Source organism: Sander vitreus, chromosome 17 (genome assembly GCF_031162955.1).
Source record: "Sander vitreus isolate 19-12246 chromosome 17, sanVit1, whole genome shotgun sequence".
Classification (NCBI taxonomy): Eukaryota; Metazoa; Chordata; class Actinopteri; order Perciformes; family Percidae; genus Sander; species Sander vitreus.
In genome coordinates, this window is record NC_135871.1 from 25712578 (window position 1) to 25729037 (window position 16460).

The 16460-nt window shown below is 41.2% G+C and overlaps 1 protein-coding gene across 1 annotated transcript in view; it reads right to left on the reverse strand.

Moving 5' to 3' along the window:
- Positions 1 to 16460, reverse strand: part of LOC144532371 (contactin-associated protein-like 4) — a 78133-nt gene that overhangs the window by 54608 nt on the left and 7065 nt on the right. Inside the window, exon 2 of the mRNA XM_078273088.1 lies at positions 191 to 301. Coding sequence (XP_078129214.1) covers positions 191 to 301 — 111 coding nt within the window. The remainder of the gene's footprint in view (positions 1 to 190; positions 302 to 16460) is intronic.

Below are 16460 nucleotides of genomic sequence, written 5' to 3' on the forward strand. Positions count from 1 at the left end.
CAATTAGATTACTCGTTACTGAAAAAAAGTAACGCCGTTATTTAGAACGCCGCTATTCCCATCACTGAGTGTCGTCCGTGATGCATCGATGCAGTGATTCATTTCAATGCCCCTACTAACCACACATACTTATTAACCAAAAAACATCAGCCACCCACGATGATGGTTTGCAATAGTTACCCTTACTCACCTTCTCTCCGGTTCAGCTTAGCAAAGCCTGGCCCATGGCTGCCCGACAACTGTGAGGAGCTTCTGAAGGACGATGGCAGTAGATTGGATACCAGCGGACTGTGACACACCTCTGTGAAACACAGAACAGAAGGAACAGACGGTTTAAAATTGTGACAGAATGTACAGGAAACAAGAAACCACTGACCACTGACCGCTGCAGTCCTTCCTTGAAACCTCAGTGGTCTCACAATAAGAATGCCAAGTGAATGTCTAAGATTTATGGAGCCTAATCACCATTTATTAGGCCTGATAGCAGCCTTGTGTAAACTGTGTTTTGACTATAATTAGACACTGCTGGATAAATAATGCATTAGACTGGTAACGCTGCATGTAACAAAACACACATTTACCTGCTTTTTAAAGGTGCTGTAGGTAGGATTGTGAAGATCCAGGACTTAGCCAAAAAATGTGAACATCGACAACTTCTCAGTCCCTCCCCCCTTTCCGCTAAAGCCAAAAATGGTCTCCTAAGCCCCTCCCCCCACAAGGGAGAATGGATGTGTGTGCATGAGCAGTTAGACATCCCCCCCTGGCCCTGATTGGTGCATCTGATCAGGGAGCTGTGGATTTTTGCAAATCTCACTACAGGCTGTAGGTGGAGCCAGAAGAGCCGGATTGTTTTTTAATGACCTGCTTCATGTAGTTCTAATGGAACATAGGGTCAGTTTCAGCAAATATGACAGAAAGTTAGTTTTATAAGTCTTACCTACTGCAACTTTATCTAACTTATAGATGCGAGTGCATACACTTTAACCCTTGCACCTGACAGTAGATGAACACACACAACGTATTCAGTTTTCTGTTTCATTTTGTATATATTACATTTTAAATTTACATACAAGTGCCAGTTTAAACAACGAAAAAGTTTATGGTCAGCTCATACTTGTAGTTGAGTTTCATTTATGAGCATTGATGTTTGATTTAGTTATTTAAATGAGTTGAATTTTTCTTATACACGGCACTGCAAACTTCTGGTGGAGCTTTCAGCCTCTGTTAATGGATGTTTCCTTTGTCACTGAGAGGCAAATATCTCCGAGAACAGAGACATCTCCTGGAGAGATTATATTAATGAAGGATCTTAAGCTGTCTTTACTTTTTTTAGTCGAGATTTAATCAGACTTGGCCTCACTGCTTTGATATTGGATTCCTGCCTGTTAAAAGAACTTACACAGAAGGTTTGACTTTGGTCTCTCTTTCATGGGACTTTGCTATTATCTGCCTTTTGGTCATTGTTGTGTTGTTTGCACGATGCTACATAATCTGTTACAATACCTTAGCCATGCACGTAAACATTAGGATGATCATGAGTTTAAACTTGATTCATTCAGAAATGTATGAAGGATTAAAAATGTCTCATACCTATTTGTCGTTTAAGAAATATTTGCTAGTAGAGGTGTGACAAGATCTCGTCCCCACGAGATCTCGTGAGATTAAACATGACAACATTTCTCGTCAAGGTAAAAAGTGTCTCGCGAAATCAGTACATAAGTGCAGAGCAGCAGTCTTGAATTTAGCATAGAAGATCCCATGCCCGTTCTCCAAAGTTGACTCCGAGTTTACTTTTACAGAGCGATAGCGGAAGAAAAGAGCTACCTGTAAAACCCAGTGTTAGAATGATACCGCCTCTCTCTCTCTCTCTCTCTCTCTCTCTCTCTCTCTCTCTCTTTCTCTCTCTGTTGGCCGAGACACACATGCGTCTGCAGTGTGCAGTTCACTGTGGCGCTGTCTCGTGCAGACCACTCTCTTTCTCTGTTAAAATGAGTCGGGAAGCGACAGCAAAACCTAACTTTACTTTTAATGATATTAAACAAAGAGAAATGTTCTCCGTTTGTCCTATAATGGTCATAAATTGATACTAGAGTAGCCTACTTCCTTGTTTATTGCTGCAATTAATAAAATGCAGAGGAGGATAAAAGAGCATCTGTCTTCACAAAAATCATCTGTTGAGTGTTTGATGGTAATTTATTTGTGCTTTAGAACGTAATCAATGTGAAATAATAGTAAAATAAGCTTTATTTCGCTCTGTCTACTGTACAATGACAAATTGAAGTAAAAAACATTAGGTCTCAACGGTCTCTGCCAGAAAACGCTTAGTTATGTTGTAACCTTGGTTCTCTGAGTGAAGAGACTCTCCACCATATATGGAATAAGTAACAGTGTAACTGTTCGTTATACAGGAGAGAAGCCAGTTATCTGAGTTTGTGGCAAAACCTTTCAGTGCTCGGTTTTCATTTTGGGACTTTTGATTGAATACAGGGACTATTTTTCCAGTCTTATTTCTTCATTGTAGTTTTCTGTAAAATAATGTTAAAGTCTCGTCTTGTCTCGTGAGCTGGGTGTCTCGTCACACCCCTATTTGCTGGTATTTGAAAGTGTACACGGCATGGACAACCCTAATGACTCTGAAGCTGTGAAAAAGTAAAGAAGTGAATCATAAGCAAAAGTAGCCAAGTGGCATGCCAAGTGTAAAAATAGCCAGTAGCCAAATAAAACTAAACTTGTTGTAAGGACATGAGTAGGGCTGGGTACTGAATTCAATACTTTTTAGGCACCGACCGAATTGCCTCCTTAGTATCAAGTATCGAAAAATGCACCGTCATTCAATACCCAATATCAATACCTAAAGAGTAAATCTCATAAGCGTCAGTGAGCCAATAAGCATGCAGCATGCTTCTACCAAGATCTAATAATGTTTGTGATTGGCTGCTTAGCATTACACATCGTAGAGACACGCAGGGAAAACTCTATGTTACGCACAGAGATGTGGCTCATGTAGGAGCTGAAAAATAAATAAAAAGATTTGTGCCGTAATGTTGTAATTTATTTTTGTTTTAGAAAATTGGTATTGAAAAATCGTTTAGGAACTGGTATCGAAGTCATGGTTTTGGTATCGGTACTGGTATCGGTATTGAACATTTTTGAACAATACACAGCCCTAGACATGAGAAATATATACGTATGTTTGGTGCTGAAATTTGCAAAATCTGTAAAAAAAACGTGTAATGCAGTTGGAGTCTGTAGCGTTGCCTTTAATATCCAGCTCTGAAAGCTCCAAGTCAACATATGTGAACTCTGTGCAAAAGCACACTGTTGGCAGTTGGTACAGGGGAACAACTCTGGATACCATGAATGCCAAGTCAATACTTGAAAGGTTTCTCGTCGCTGTCTTCAGAAAATAACAGTGAGTGAATTCTGAGAAACATCTAATTTTGAGTCTGAATTTGAGGTGTGTGCTTGATTTCAATTGATCAATTTAAGTCCTGAGTCTCCGTGCCTATGACAACTGTTTTGCACCATTTTGTGTTATGAGGTGCCATCTGATCCATATTTATCAGCCTCTAAACATCCAGGTTTTCATTCATCGCCCATTCTTTGGCTTTTGAATTGTATTTTAGCCTTTCATTTTATATCAAATTAGCTGTTGTAGACACTGAATGCAAGACTACATTCAGTAAGGACCGAATGAACTGGGCACACATAACACTCTTCATGTAAACATGACCAAAGTTTCATATTCTCACATCGCTTATTAAAGTAAACAGTGTGAGATCTTGAAAATGTTTGAACATATAGTATATTTTTTGAAATTTACATAATTTGTTCCAGTAACCTTAAAACACCACAGAACCAACATTTGTTTTGTCATGAAGCGCAAATAAAGAGAGAGATAATGCACTCAAATTAAACATCAATTATATTGCAAAAAGATATGAGATGTGGATGGCAGTAGAGTCAGTGTCAGTGTCGGTCAGTGGATGTGTGGGAGAAAAAGATTAATGGACCCAAACAAAGCCTTAGAATCTCTGACAGAGAGACTAGGGTGGCAGCTTTTAGAGTGATAGCAGCATACTGGAGAGCCCCAGGCCTAATGGACATCCCTTTGTACTTTACTGAGGAATGTATTTGAAATTAGTGTACTGTCATTTTTTGGATCATTAATCAATGTCTTCGTAAGTCTCAGGTTTATATAAGTGAGGCAGAAACAGAAATGTTAAATCCAGACAGCTAGCTAGACTATCTGTCCAATCTTAGTTTTCTGTTGCACGTCTAAAACAACCTTTGAACGTACACGTTCCACCAAAAACAAGTTCCTTCCCAAGGCTATTTTGCAGAGGCACCGTCATTGAGTTCGGCGCTTAGCGCCGCCCAAGTGGATTGTGATTGGTTTAAAGAAATGCCAAAAAACCAGAGCTTGTTTTTCTCCCATCCCGAAATGCTGTGTGGACTAGCCAGACCCTCTTCCGAAGCGCTGTGGAGGAAGGTCTGGAAATGCGAGTCTATTGTTTCTCTTACTTGAGGTATTTTGAAGTACAACCTAACATTCACATTTACAGTCTGAAGACGGATTTCAGAGGCACACACAGAGGACTGAGTGTTCTGGTTGCTAAATAAGTGTTTGCTCCATAGCCCTTGGCCTGAACAGAGATATTGTGAATCATTAGTCTGTCCCACCTTGTCAGTTCTCACATTCAAAGCTCTGTGGGTTTGATGAACCTCTCACAGCTCGTAGTACTCTGCACTTCCATAACACGTGTTTAATCATTTTTTATTCAGCAGATTGAGCTTCACCTGGTATCTTCACATCTACCTCTCTCTCCATTAATAGCATCCACTTTGCCACATTGCAGAAATTGCACAGTACCCACAACATTTATGATTAAATCAAGCTGATGAGCATATTTCTCCACTTCAATAACATCGATCAGGAGATTTACAGGTTCACAGCTCTTTAAGGGTACTGGACACTCATCGTTCAGTGCTGCTCGGTGTGCATCTCTCACAATGTCGTTGCCATTAAGCCATGCATCTCTGAGCACAGTAATCACATTAAGGCCCTCAAACATGAACCATAATCCTCCAAATAAATGAGCTTTTTGCAAATCTTACCCGCACAACCTCAATCCACAGTGTCAGAAGAGCCAATGCTGCTTTTCCTTCCAATTACATTGGTATATTTGTTCCAAGAATATGAATAAGGGACTTTTTCTAAAGCTGCTTTTCAATATTAAGTATAAAATAAGTAATGTATACAGTAATGAAATGCATGCCTTTTCCCTGCCACATGATGCACTTATTAAAGTTTAAATGTAATATAAGGATAAAATGAGAAAGAGAGTGAGAGAGCAGCTTAAATAGTGCTTGAAATGTACATTTAAATCACATTTGACATTTTTGGTATTTAGATGTAATTTTTTATCTAGAGTGACATGGAAGCCCTCCTCCTGTGCTCAGAGAAAGACACTAGATAATTTCCAGATATTGCAGTCATCTATTGTAAGAAATAATAGTACATATAGCCTAATACATCTTAAAAGGAATTAAGATCACCCTAGCTGAGTAAGCACTGCCATGTGTGAAAAAAGAACTGAAATAATTAAGTGGATTTTTCCTCCCACTCCTTAAGACTAATCACAGGAAAATATATGTTGATGTTGTGCTGTGATGTTATATGTTAAGTTGAATTTAATTAATTTTTTAGAAAAATAGAGTGGTAGCAGTGTATGAACTTTTTAATTATTTATTTAATAATGGATCAAGAGAAAAACAAAATGCTTTGTGCACCATTTTGACTGAGGATTTTGTTGGCTGAAGAGGATGGGGAATTTATTTGACATGGTGTGATTTGTGGGGCTGTACTTCATCAGATTGGTCTTATGTGTTCTGCTCTGCTCTGACCTGTCTGACTTCCTCCCAGCATGCATCTCTTTTTGAAGCAGAGCCTGTCCGTCAAACAGCTAGTGAGCTGTGAGGATCAGCATATCCTCGGCCTGGAGGCTGAAAAACGTCATAAACACACCTGGCACACTGGTGTTTTTTGTGACTCTATAGCCTTCTGAAGCTTATCCAGTCAGAAAATGTCAGTCAGTAGCTCAATATACTGTTTGTGTAAAATATACAGTGTAAGGTGCGAACACACATCACATATATATATAATGTTGAAGTGTTGTTGTTTGGTTGAATCATGCGTCAGTGTATCCACTTTTTGAATGTGGTGTTGGATTGCATTATGGGAACCCTAGTCTGGCATTGCCAGACCTTCCTCCACAGCGCTGCGGAAGAGGGTCTGGCTAGTCCACACAGCATTCCGGGATGGGCGTACTCTGGTTTATTGGCATTTCTTTAAACCAATCACAATTGTCTTGGACGGCGCTAAGTGCAAAATATCCTCGGGAAGGAAGTTGTTTGGGTGGAACTTGTGTACATTCAAAGGTTGTTTTAGTCGTGCAACATAAAACTCAGATTGGACAGATAGTCTAGCTAGCTGTCTGGATTTACCCTGCAGAGATCTGAGGAGCAGTTAACCATAGTCCTCAGAAATCCACCGGAGTTTAAAATGCCAACACAAAGAAAGCCGAAGGTACCGGACATCCGGCCGAAATGAAAGACATCCGGCGGAATTTCTGGTGGCACTTGAACAATCCCAGAAGCAGAACGTCGTGGATACAGACTATGGGAACCCTAACCCTAACCCAAACCCTTATGCAAAAAGTTGAAAATAAACTGTTAAGCCAAAACTAAATGATTTAACAGAAGTGCATCGAGAACATTAAACAAATTATTTGCAGATTTTAGAAATGTTCCTTTCCATGGTTACAAACACACACAATACATTGTACAAGTTCGTAACACTCAGATACCACACAGAGAAACCAAAGAGCAAGAGTAAAAAAAAAAAAAAAAAAATCATTATGTCCCTCTTGATATGTGCCACACAGATTAAAAATCCACTGGGTTTCTGCTCTGAGCAGAAGCGGTTTGTAGTCTCCTCCACTGGCGGGAGGGCCTGACCGTCTGTACAGTGGAGAATTTTCAGGCTGTGTGTGCGCCATACAGGAAATTGTAAGCAACAACAAAGTTACAAGTCTTTCCTGTTGGTGCTGCTCTTGTGTTCACTGATGCATGTCCTAAGTAACTTGGGACTGGCGAAAAGGTTAGTCTTACTGCAATGAAGAAAACAAAGAAAGCTAGTCGCGAGCTGAAATCCAGATGGCCAGAGCTGGAGGAATGAGTCCACAGATGGGTGCTTGAACAACGTGCTGCTGGGAGAGGCTCGTCAACAGTGCAGTTACGTTACGTTAACATACCGGACACCTACCGTATTCAGCCCCTTGTTCTGTGTGCTATTGTGTAGTTTAATAACTTGCCTTTCCAGATTAAATGTCTGTTCTTGGTCTTGGATTTTGTGAAATAAATTTCTAAATAAATGCGACTTATAGTCCAGTGCGACTAATATATGTTTTTTTCCTCTTCATGACACATTTTTTGAACTGATGCGACTTATACTCCGGAGCGACTTATAGTCCGGAAAATACGGTATATGTGCAGTTGCTTCAGAAACACATTTTTCCTGCTGTTTTCTGACATCAACACATACTTTACAGTTTTGTCTACTCTTTTGAATATCAGAAGAGCGGTGTGCCGCTGCAGATCCTTTTTACTCTCAATTCGCCAGGTTTAACTTTCATCTCATCTACGCAGACAGAAAACTGAAACTCCCACGGCAGCAGTGTTGGAAAGGTTAGAGAATCTGGCTTGTGAAGAGAAAGTTACAGACATTAATCGCTGACCTGGCGGGAACGATACTACTGACACGTGTGCCCTTGAACAAAGCAGTTTAAGACGTTCCCAGTGGAGTGGTGTTGGAATAAAAAGGAACAAAACAATCAAATCATTAGAGGTATGGTGGAAGATCTTATTGTTATTAACTGTTCAATATTCATAAAAAAAAATCATCAAAACACTGAATCCAACTTCATTTGTCTTCAAAATAGCTGGTAGCTACCAGTCAATGATATGAACAAGAACAGTTTTTGTCACTGCAGGTGACTTTCTCTCATTTCATACACTTTTTACTTTTAGTAATTTGGGCAAAGACAAGAAAAAGTCTTCAGGTTCTTACATTTTGCCAAAATCACAGGAAAGAAAAATGTTCACAACCATCATTAAGAAGAAGAAAAAACTGAGACAGCGAGTTGAACAGGCACATGGAGGCAAAAACATTTCAAAAACACTGCAACACTGCATTGCATCAACAGAAGAACTTCTACACAGTGTTTAAGTGAAAACCGCAGTACAGTGAGCACAGCACATCTATACCCATGCTGTTTGGAGTCTGTACAGTGGTGTAGTCTAATGTATTGTAGTGGATATACTGTACTGTATATTGGCCAGAATCTGCCTTTGGGGGAGGGGGGGCCATATCAAAGTGGGGGGTCTGGGTGTCCTCCCCCAGGGAAGTTTTGAGCATCAACGACTTCATTTCCTGTATTCGGATACACTTTTATGCACCAATTTACGGTGGAAATACCTTTATTTAGCTTATGTGAAGAAGAAAAACACAGATGACAATTCAAAATATATCAAAAATATAATGGAAAGTATGTTGTTGTGGGTCACTGGGAATTTTTAAGTGGGTATATGGAAATCTGGAGCTTTCTTAGTGGGTATACTGCGTATACCTGCATATCACATAGACTACACCACTGAATGTGCACTCATTTAGCCTTTACCGGCACTGCAGCACCTAAATTATACATAAACATCAAAGACAGCAGAGTGTGTGTGTGTGTGTGTGTGTGTGTGTGTGTGTGTGTGTGTGTGTGTGTGTGTGTGTGTGTGTGTGTGTGTGTGTGTGTGTGTGTGTGTGTGTGTGTGTGTGTGTGTGTGTGTGTGTGTGTGTGTGTGTGTGTGTGTGTGTGTGTGGTACAGGTCAGCGACACATGGCCGCCTCATTTCACTGGTGCTGCAGTCACACTTCATTATGGCTTCGTGTTACAGGCTCTGGGCCCGAGGAAACGCTAAAACACAATCGCCTGTTGATAAGTTCTGCACTGATAATCAACATCACCTTCTCCTTTGTTACACTATTGATTCCCGAAGCAGGTAGATCAGTGTGCAGACAATGCTACTGATCAGCACTTCTGGAGTTGGCAGGCGTTCAGTGTAACACACAAATACATTTCAGTAGCGGCCCGCTGACACGGGGGACTGAACCCAGACTTTCTCTGTGAAGGAAAGACTCCTAAATGTCACCCTGCTGGCTCTAATTCACATCCAGAGTTCGTCTATTTCGAAGTCCACGGTGCCCTGCGCCCATGGGAACATTTTCTTAAGATGTAAATCTGCTTCACTGATATCCAACTAATATAAATTATTGTACAACTAGTATAAACCCTGAAAGTGGCTGTTTGCAATGAAACACAGTTCATGATAACATTGCAACCCGTTGTCACTCCCAACTTGTCAAATACTGACGTTTGGTCAGTGGCTCTCAGCATCAGATACTGATGCAAAAATCAGCTTTTAGCGTCTGTATGGAACGCACCGGGCGTAGCAGCAGCTCGACCACGGCGCTGTAAGATGATGTAAGATTAAGAGTGACAAAGGTAGAGAGTAGTATGAAAGACAGAAAATCTGCGTAAGAAGCCAGGTGGGGCTATTAGATGGGTCAAACAACACAGGACTTTCACCCAGGAGACTGGGGTTTGTGTCCCGTTCTTGTCCCGCGTGTCACTGAAACGTATAGTTTGTAACCCCACGCATGATCTTTTCCTAAACCTGAAAAGAACAAAAACTGTCCCGTTCTGACGCTAAGAGTCCCAACCAAGCACGTCTAAATATGATGCTAAAAGAGACTTTTTGCGTCATTAACGCCAAAAGCACCTGATGAAGTGTCACTTTTTGAATTACAAATGATGAAACTACTTTAAGAAAAAACCTGATATCTTAATTACTGTATAAATATATATATATATATATATATATATATATATATATATATGCATTCTTCAGGGTGAAGTTTGTGCTATGGTTTGTTTGAGCTCAGCATACCATTTTGTAAATATGCAAAGCATTGATTATGCATATTTCGTGACATTTCCCTCTGTGAAGCAGTGAGAAATTGACATGGATGCAATGAAGGTGGCACAGACCCTTTTCTTGAACTAGTTATGAAGCTAAGTTCAGGTTTTGAAGAAGTATAAGAATATAAAGTTGTTGAAAACGCCTTTCAGCATTTTCAGCACATTTAAGTTAAACTAAATTAGGTTCTACTGTACAACTCAACCCAGAAAGTCAGACTGTGTAACGGAGAATGGTTCGTCATCATTGTTAGATAGATTGACAGATACATTTTTCAAAACTGTAATATGAGAGGGGAACCTTTGATGCTTAATCATCTGAGTGAGTGCATTAGCTTTGACACATTTTATGATCATTAAAAGCAATCTTCTGGTGTTTTCTCCTAAGTGCACTTAGTTTGGATGATGCAGAGAAGGATGAGAATCACAACAAAAAACAATTGAAATATGAGTCATGATGAATATATAAATAAACAAAATACACCAATATCATCAGTCTCTTGGAGCTGCAGCAGGTAAGAGTTTTCTCAACTGTGACCTGTAGATTTTGTCATTGAATCCCTGCTAGCTGCTAGCAGGGCTGCTGTTCTGTAACTCACCCTGACCTGAAGTGCCATAAAAAGGAGGTGAATGTTTCAGAAATACTGGAGGAACTGCAGGAGTGCTTTTCTCATTCTGTGCCATCTTCCATCTCATTAACTGAGTCATTAAATTGCTCACAAGATACATCATCTCTGTTGCATCTTAAAGTTTTGGCTTCGACTCAGCTTTTTCCTGGGGTGTTCAATGTCAGCCACAGTCTCTAATACCAATAACATTTTGTCTGCACTCATATTAACCAAGACACTGCATCTGATGTAATTATCCCTTGTGGGCAGCCTGGAGTGTAAGAGGGAACAGATGGCAGCTTACAGTGTAAAGGAATATGGAGACAGTATGTATGTCTTTTGTTATATTATGCCCAGGACTCCTCCTCCTCAGAAGTAAATTCTGGCAAATAATATATACCATATTGGCTCTGTTAGTCGCAATATTAATCTCACTTTGCCACATAGCTCGACAGAGCTGTGGAGGACGGTCTGGCTAGTTGATCCGTGGTCCGTACGGATCAACACTCACGGTTCGGAATGCATGTGAACCGTGGATCAATTGCCAAGTTTAACCATAATAATAGTGTGAAATACCTTTTTACTGTTGCTGTTACTTAACGTAGGCTGATAAATCTCTCTCAACACAGATTTCAGTGCCACTTAAATGTCTGCGCTCCTCTCTGATGCTACGAAACAGACGTTAGAGGCAACAGAAGCATCGCTGCATGTCACGCTAGTCAACACTACACTACACTTGGCAGCAGGTAACGTTGATGTTAGCCTAATGTTACTGTTAGCTAGTAACTGGATTAAACACGGTTAAAATGCTGACAGCTAAACGGTGTAAAAGTGTGACTGTATTTCACTGTAGAGGATTCCAACACCGGGATGTATAACAGACTGTCCCTAAAACTATGAGCTAAAAGACACAAACTAGCACTAGTCACTGCAACACAGATGTGAATGCTGCGTTTACTTGAAACTGGTAACGTTAAACCTTGTTTAAAGTTATTGTAAAATATCCTTTCCTCATCTGTTTTTGTCATTTAACAGCAATTTCCCGGTGAAAGAAGTTATTATTGTTAAAGTTATTGTTATTGTTGTTACATTTTTAATAAATAATTTAAATTCCCACCCTTTTTTGTGCTGATCCGAAAATGTTTCCAATCCGTGGCTCAAACCCGCTTTATTCAGTCCAAACTAGGACCCACTGCTGTGCAGAGTGACAGAGCAGTGTGACATTAGCAGAGTCTGACAGCACTGTGGACCAACTTCAAGTCATCAGAGCTGATGACAGGGCCATTTGATGAATGAGTGTGTGTTTAGGGACCCAGCGCTCCAGTGTAGTGGGACTGGCCTTCAGCAAATATCAATGGATCACAAACTCAGGTGGATAGACTGCAGCATGGGCGATTTTAGACCCTTTTTAGGGGGGCTCAAGCTTTTGCAAGGCACTGTATCCGTGTCACATTTTCATTAGGGGCTGAGCCCCCCTAAAGATCTGATCCTAGAATTGCCCCTGGACTTACAGGCCTCAGTTTTATCACTTAACTACTTGTCCCTGGGTTAATAAATCTAGATTCCTGACTGACTTGATCAGATCGCATTCATGGCTCCCCCTCTCTGAACGCACATAAATGACACTAAAGAGGAAATACGAGAGGGGGCTCCCGCTCAGCTTCCTCTCACTTTTCTCATCTCCACTGTCACAAACTCAAGCATCCCATGAATCAGTACAGTGGGGCTTTGCAGGGAAATGCACACCACTAATTAGATTATAATTACAAATGTATGTTCCTCTCAAGATATTTTGCACAATGAGAAATATGAAATGCTGATATTCTGTTTGAAATGGGCAGCACAGAGACATTTTCTGTCTGCACCATTTCTAAAACTACACAACAGGACATGTTCCAACAGGAAAGTAATCAGAAATTGGCAAAAACAAATAACATCTGCAATCAAGATTACAGGTTTCCCTGACATTAGCATGTAGCTACATGTAGGGTATGTAATATAAACAATGCAGTAGCCACATATACATGTATACATCTATACCACGTATATTGGAAACATTTGTAGAACGGAACAGTGGGAAATCTCAGGTTTTGGCTCACAATGATTTCTTTGAAATACTTCATATATAATTATTTAATTTATTTGAACATGTGGCCACGCTAAATATAAACATTCAACATTGTATATGACAGAAAATATGGAAAAGCATAATAGGTCTGCTTTAAAACAATGTTTTTTATGTAACTTACATATGTGCCATTAGTTAGGTACGTAAGTTACGTAACAAAAGTAAGTCAGCGTTGACTTGATTTTGATTTTATACGGGACAAGAACAGTGATCTCCTGCGAGAAAGTCCTGTTTGTTTGATACGTGGGACGTTTTAACTGACGTTCTCAACTACAATTCCAAGTTGTTTGAACTACAGAAATCTGTTTAGAATTATCTTAACAAATACAGGTAATGCAACATTGACGAAGCATGTAAATTGCGCTGTTTATTTATTCAGAATGGATCGCAAATCGATCCGAATGCAGAAACGTAAAAACAAACCTTGACCCTAGCTCCCTCAGCCGAATAGTGTGGGTAACAGATCAAGGCAGCAACATAATCAAAGCCCTGGAACCATATAGGAGACTTTCTTGTCTCGATCACCTAATTAATACTGTCCTTCGGCACGGTCTGCATGCTGACGCACTGGCCGTGAACAGTGCTGCAGATGGGGGAGACATGATGTAGCACAGTGCAGGACATACACCCAAAGCTACAGGAGAAGCTGGAGAGGCATATCTTTCTCCCCACCGAATAAGGCTAATAAAGTAATGATTAAAAAAACACAAATGCTTGATGAAGGGCCCGGCCCGGCCCACCCCAGCCCGGCCTGGCCTGGCCCGAGGATAGCGGCAGAAAATATCGGCCCGATTCGGGCTCTGGCTCAAGCAGAGAATCTACACTCTACTGTGGCCTCACAGCAAGAAGGTTCTGGGTTCGAATCCAGGTCGTTCCGGGCCTTTCTGTGTGGAGTTTGTATGTTCTCCCCATGTTTGCGTGGGTCTCCTCCGGGTGCCGGTGGTTTCCCCCACCATCAAAAAACATGTACTAGGTTCTCCAGTCAGTGCCCTTGATCAAGGCACTGGCTCAGATCTGGAGTTGGTCCCCGGGTGCTGTAAATGGCTTCCTACTGCTCCCTTGAGGGATGGGTTAAATGCAGAGAATGAATTCAGCTACATGTATGTGTATGTGACAATAAAGTACCCTTACCTTTACCTTAAATTACTGATGTTTGGTCAGTGGTTCTCAGCGTCAGATACTGACGCCAAAATCTGCCTTTAGCGTCTGTATGGAACGCACCGGGCATAGCAGCAGCTCGACCGCGGCACTGGAAGATGACGTAGTATTAAGAGCGACAACGATAGCGAGTAGTAAAGACTGAAAATCCGCGTAAGGGCGTTGGTTTGGGTGTTAGACGTGTCAAACAACACAGGACTTTCACCCAAGACTGACTGGTTTGTGTCCATCACTGAAGCGTTACATTTTGTAACCCCACCCACATTCTTTTCCTAACCCTAACTAAGTGGCTTTACCCTGCACGTTAAAAAATGACGCCAAATCGGTCCCGACCCAGAGTGTCAAATAGTGACGCCGAGAGTCCCGACTAGACACGAAAGGCACCTGATCAAGCGTTGTTTTTTGACGTGCTGGGAGTGAGAATGTGTTAACAGCGACAGCTGCACATCCAATTGTTGTGGGGCAAACATAATGTAAACAATACATCTAACCATTCATTTCATTCATCATTTAGTCTCTATCTGAAAAACCAAAACCACCAGAATCTACAGCCCAGGATCCATCATCAGTCAAAAATGTGCAGCTCTAAATATCTCTGGGACAAACCACCTGACTCTGACATGACAGAATTCAACACGACCTCTGCCTCTGTCTGCATGCAGCACCAACTGACACATTAGTTTTAACTTGAGAACCTCTATACATTGGTGACTGTGAGTGGTGAGTCATTCGTTATCTGAACACAACATGTGCACACACAAGCACACTATAGGCATTATGTGCACACACACACACGGAAGTGCTGCTTAGCATTCCATTACACATTCTTTCATTATGTTCACACATGGCTATTCGCTCCTTATCTCAGGATGCACACACTCACACAGAAACATGCACAAACCCCGAGCACACAGATACATGTGCGCACACACACAGGTTAGGAGGGCAGCGGTATTATCTGTCATTACGCTGCGATTAGAACACACACTCCACTGACTCCAAATCCGCTGAGAGAAGATCCAAATCTAATGGAGACTTATGCAACCACACTGGAGAGACAGAATAAAAATGATCTTGCGCTCCTTTTTGAGTGTCTAAAGTCTTGTGTGAATTTTCTTTGTAATAAGAAGCAGCCTAGAAGCACACTTTGCCTCATAAAAGCACTCTCCGAATGTCAGCAGTAGGGAGCGCTTCTCCTTACTTATGCATTCGAGTGAGAAGCGGCGGAGGAGACCTGTTTGTGCTTTCAGCTGGACTTGCTAGGCTCACATAATTTGTTATGGACAATTGTGTGGAAAATTGTGCACCTTTGAAGAGCATGTGCAAAAAGCTAGTATGTATGAAAAACAACAAGTCCTCCAAACCATAAAACAATATAGGTCATTGATTCCTAACCTCTAAAACGACCCACATTAGCGTTTCATTAACTAGCAACCCTAGCTGTGGCAGGAAATATGACCCACAGGGGCGTTTTCCGTCCTCAATCTAAACCTCAGAACGTAACTGTCACGGTTTAAACACGTCGTTAACGCTGTGAAACGGTCGCAGTTTGGTTAGGTTTAGGTTACCAAAACTACTAAGTTTAGAAAAAGATTATGGTTTTGGTTCAAATCAATGCATCTGTAATGTTACTTCACTTCCGGTTACACACGTGACACATAACGTGACGTAGTTCCGTCTTTTCCGTCTGTTCCCTCTGTTACCTTGCTGTTTACTTTTATCATCAAATGGAACACAAACCCTGGTCTCCTGTTTAAAAGTCCTGTCTTTGTTTGACCCATCCACCACCCCAACCTCTACCTATTTAGGCGAAAATTTTGCACTACACTACACTCGTCACCGTACTTTCTGGTTTGCTCCCGCAATAATTACTACGGCCACTAGAGAGAGCTGCCACCATAAATGTAAATATGAGTCGTAATTGATAATAATAATAATAATAATTAAAGCTGCAAGCAGCGTTGGAAGAGCCCTCGCGACTCTGCGCGCGTCGGAGTTACTGGCGGATTCTGCTCGTTGCAACCGTGCATGTGCGCGGCACTCAGACACTTCAAATCGTCACCAATGAAAAGGGAACTCCCTGCTGGGTTCAATGATACCTCACACAAGACTCTACGTCATACAGTTCATTAGCTGTGAAAGGGGGCATGGCCAAAGCATAGGGGTCAGGGCAAACCTTTACCAATAAAAAAGGAAGTCTCTGCTGAGTAAGGGTGCGTGGTTAAATTATAGGGGGCGGCTCAGTACAACATGTAGACCACACATTACAGGTTTCATGTAAATCGGATGATGTTTGTCATATAAGGCTGATGTCCTGTTGCCAGCGGGGGGCACTATGACCAAAAGTCAATATTGGCCTGTCTGTGTCTATGCCTCTTGTTGATTGTGTGAAATTTTAAGCAGACATGACAATGTACACTGTAGTTACAGCCACTTTCTCATCTACGCTAAACACTCAAAATGGCTGCCACGCCC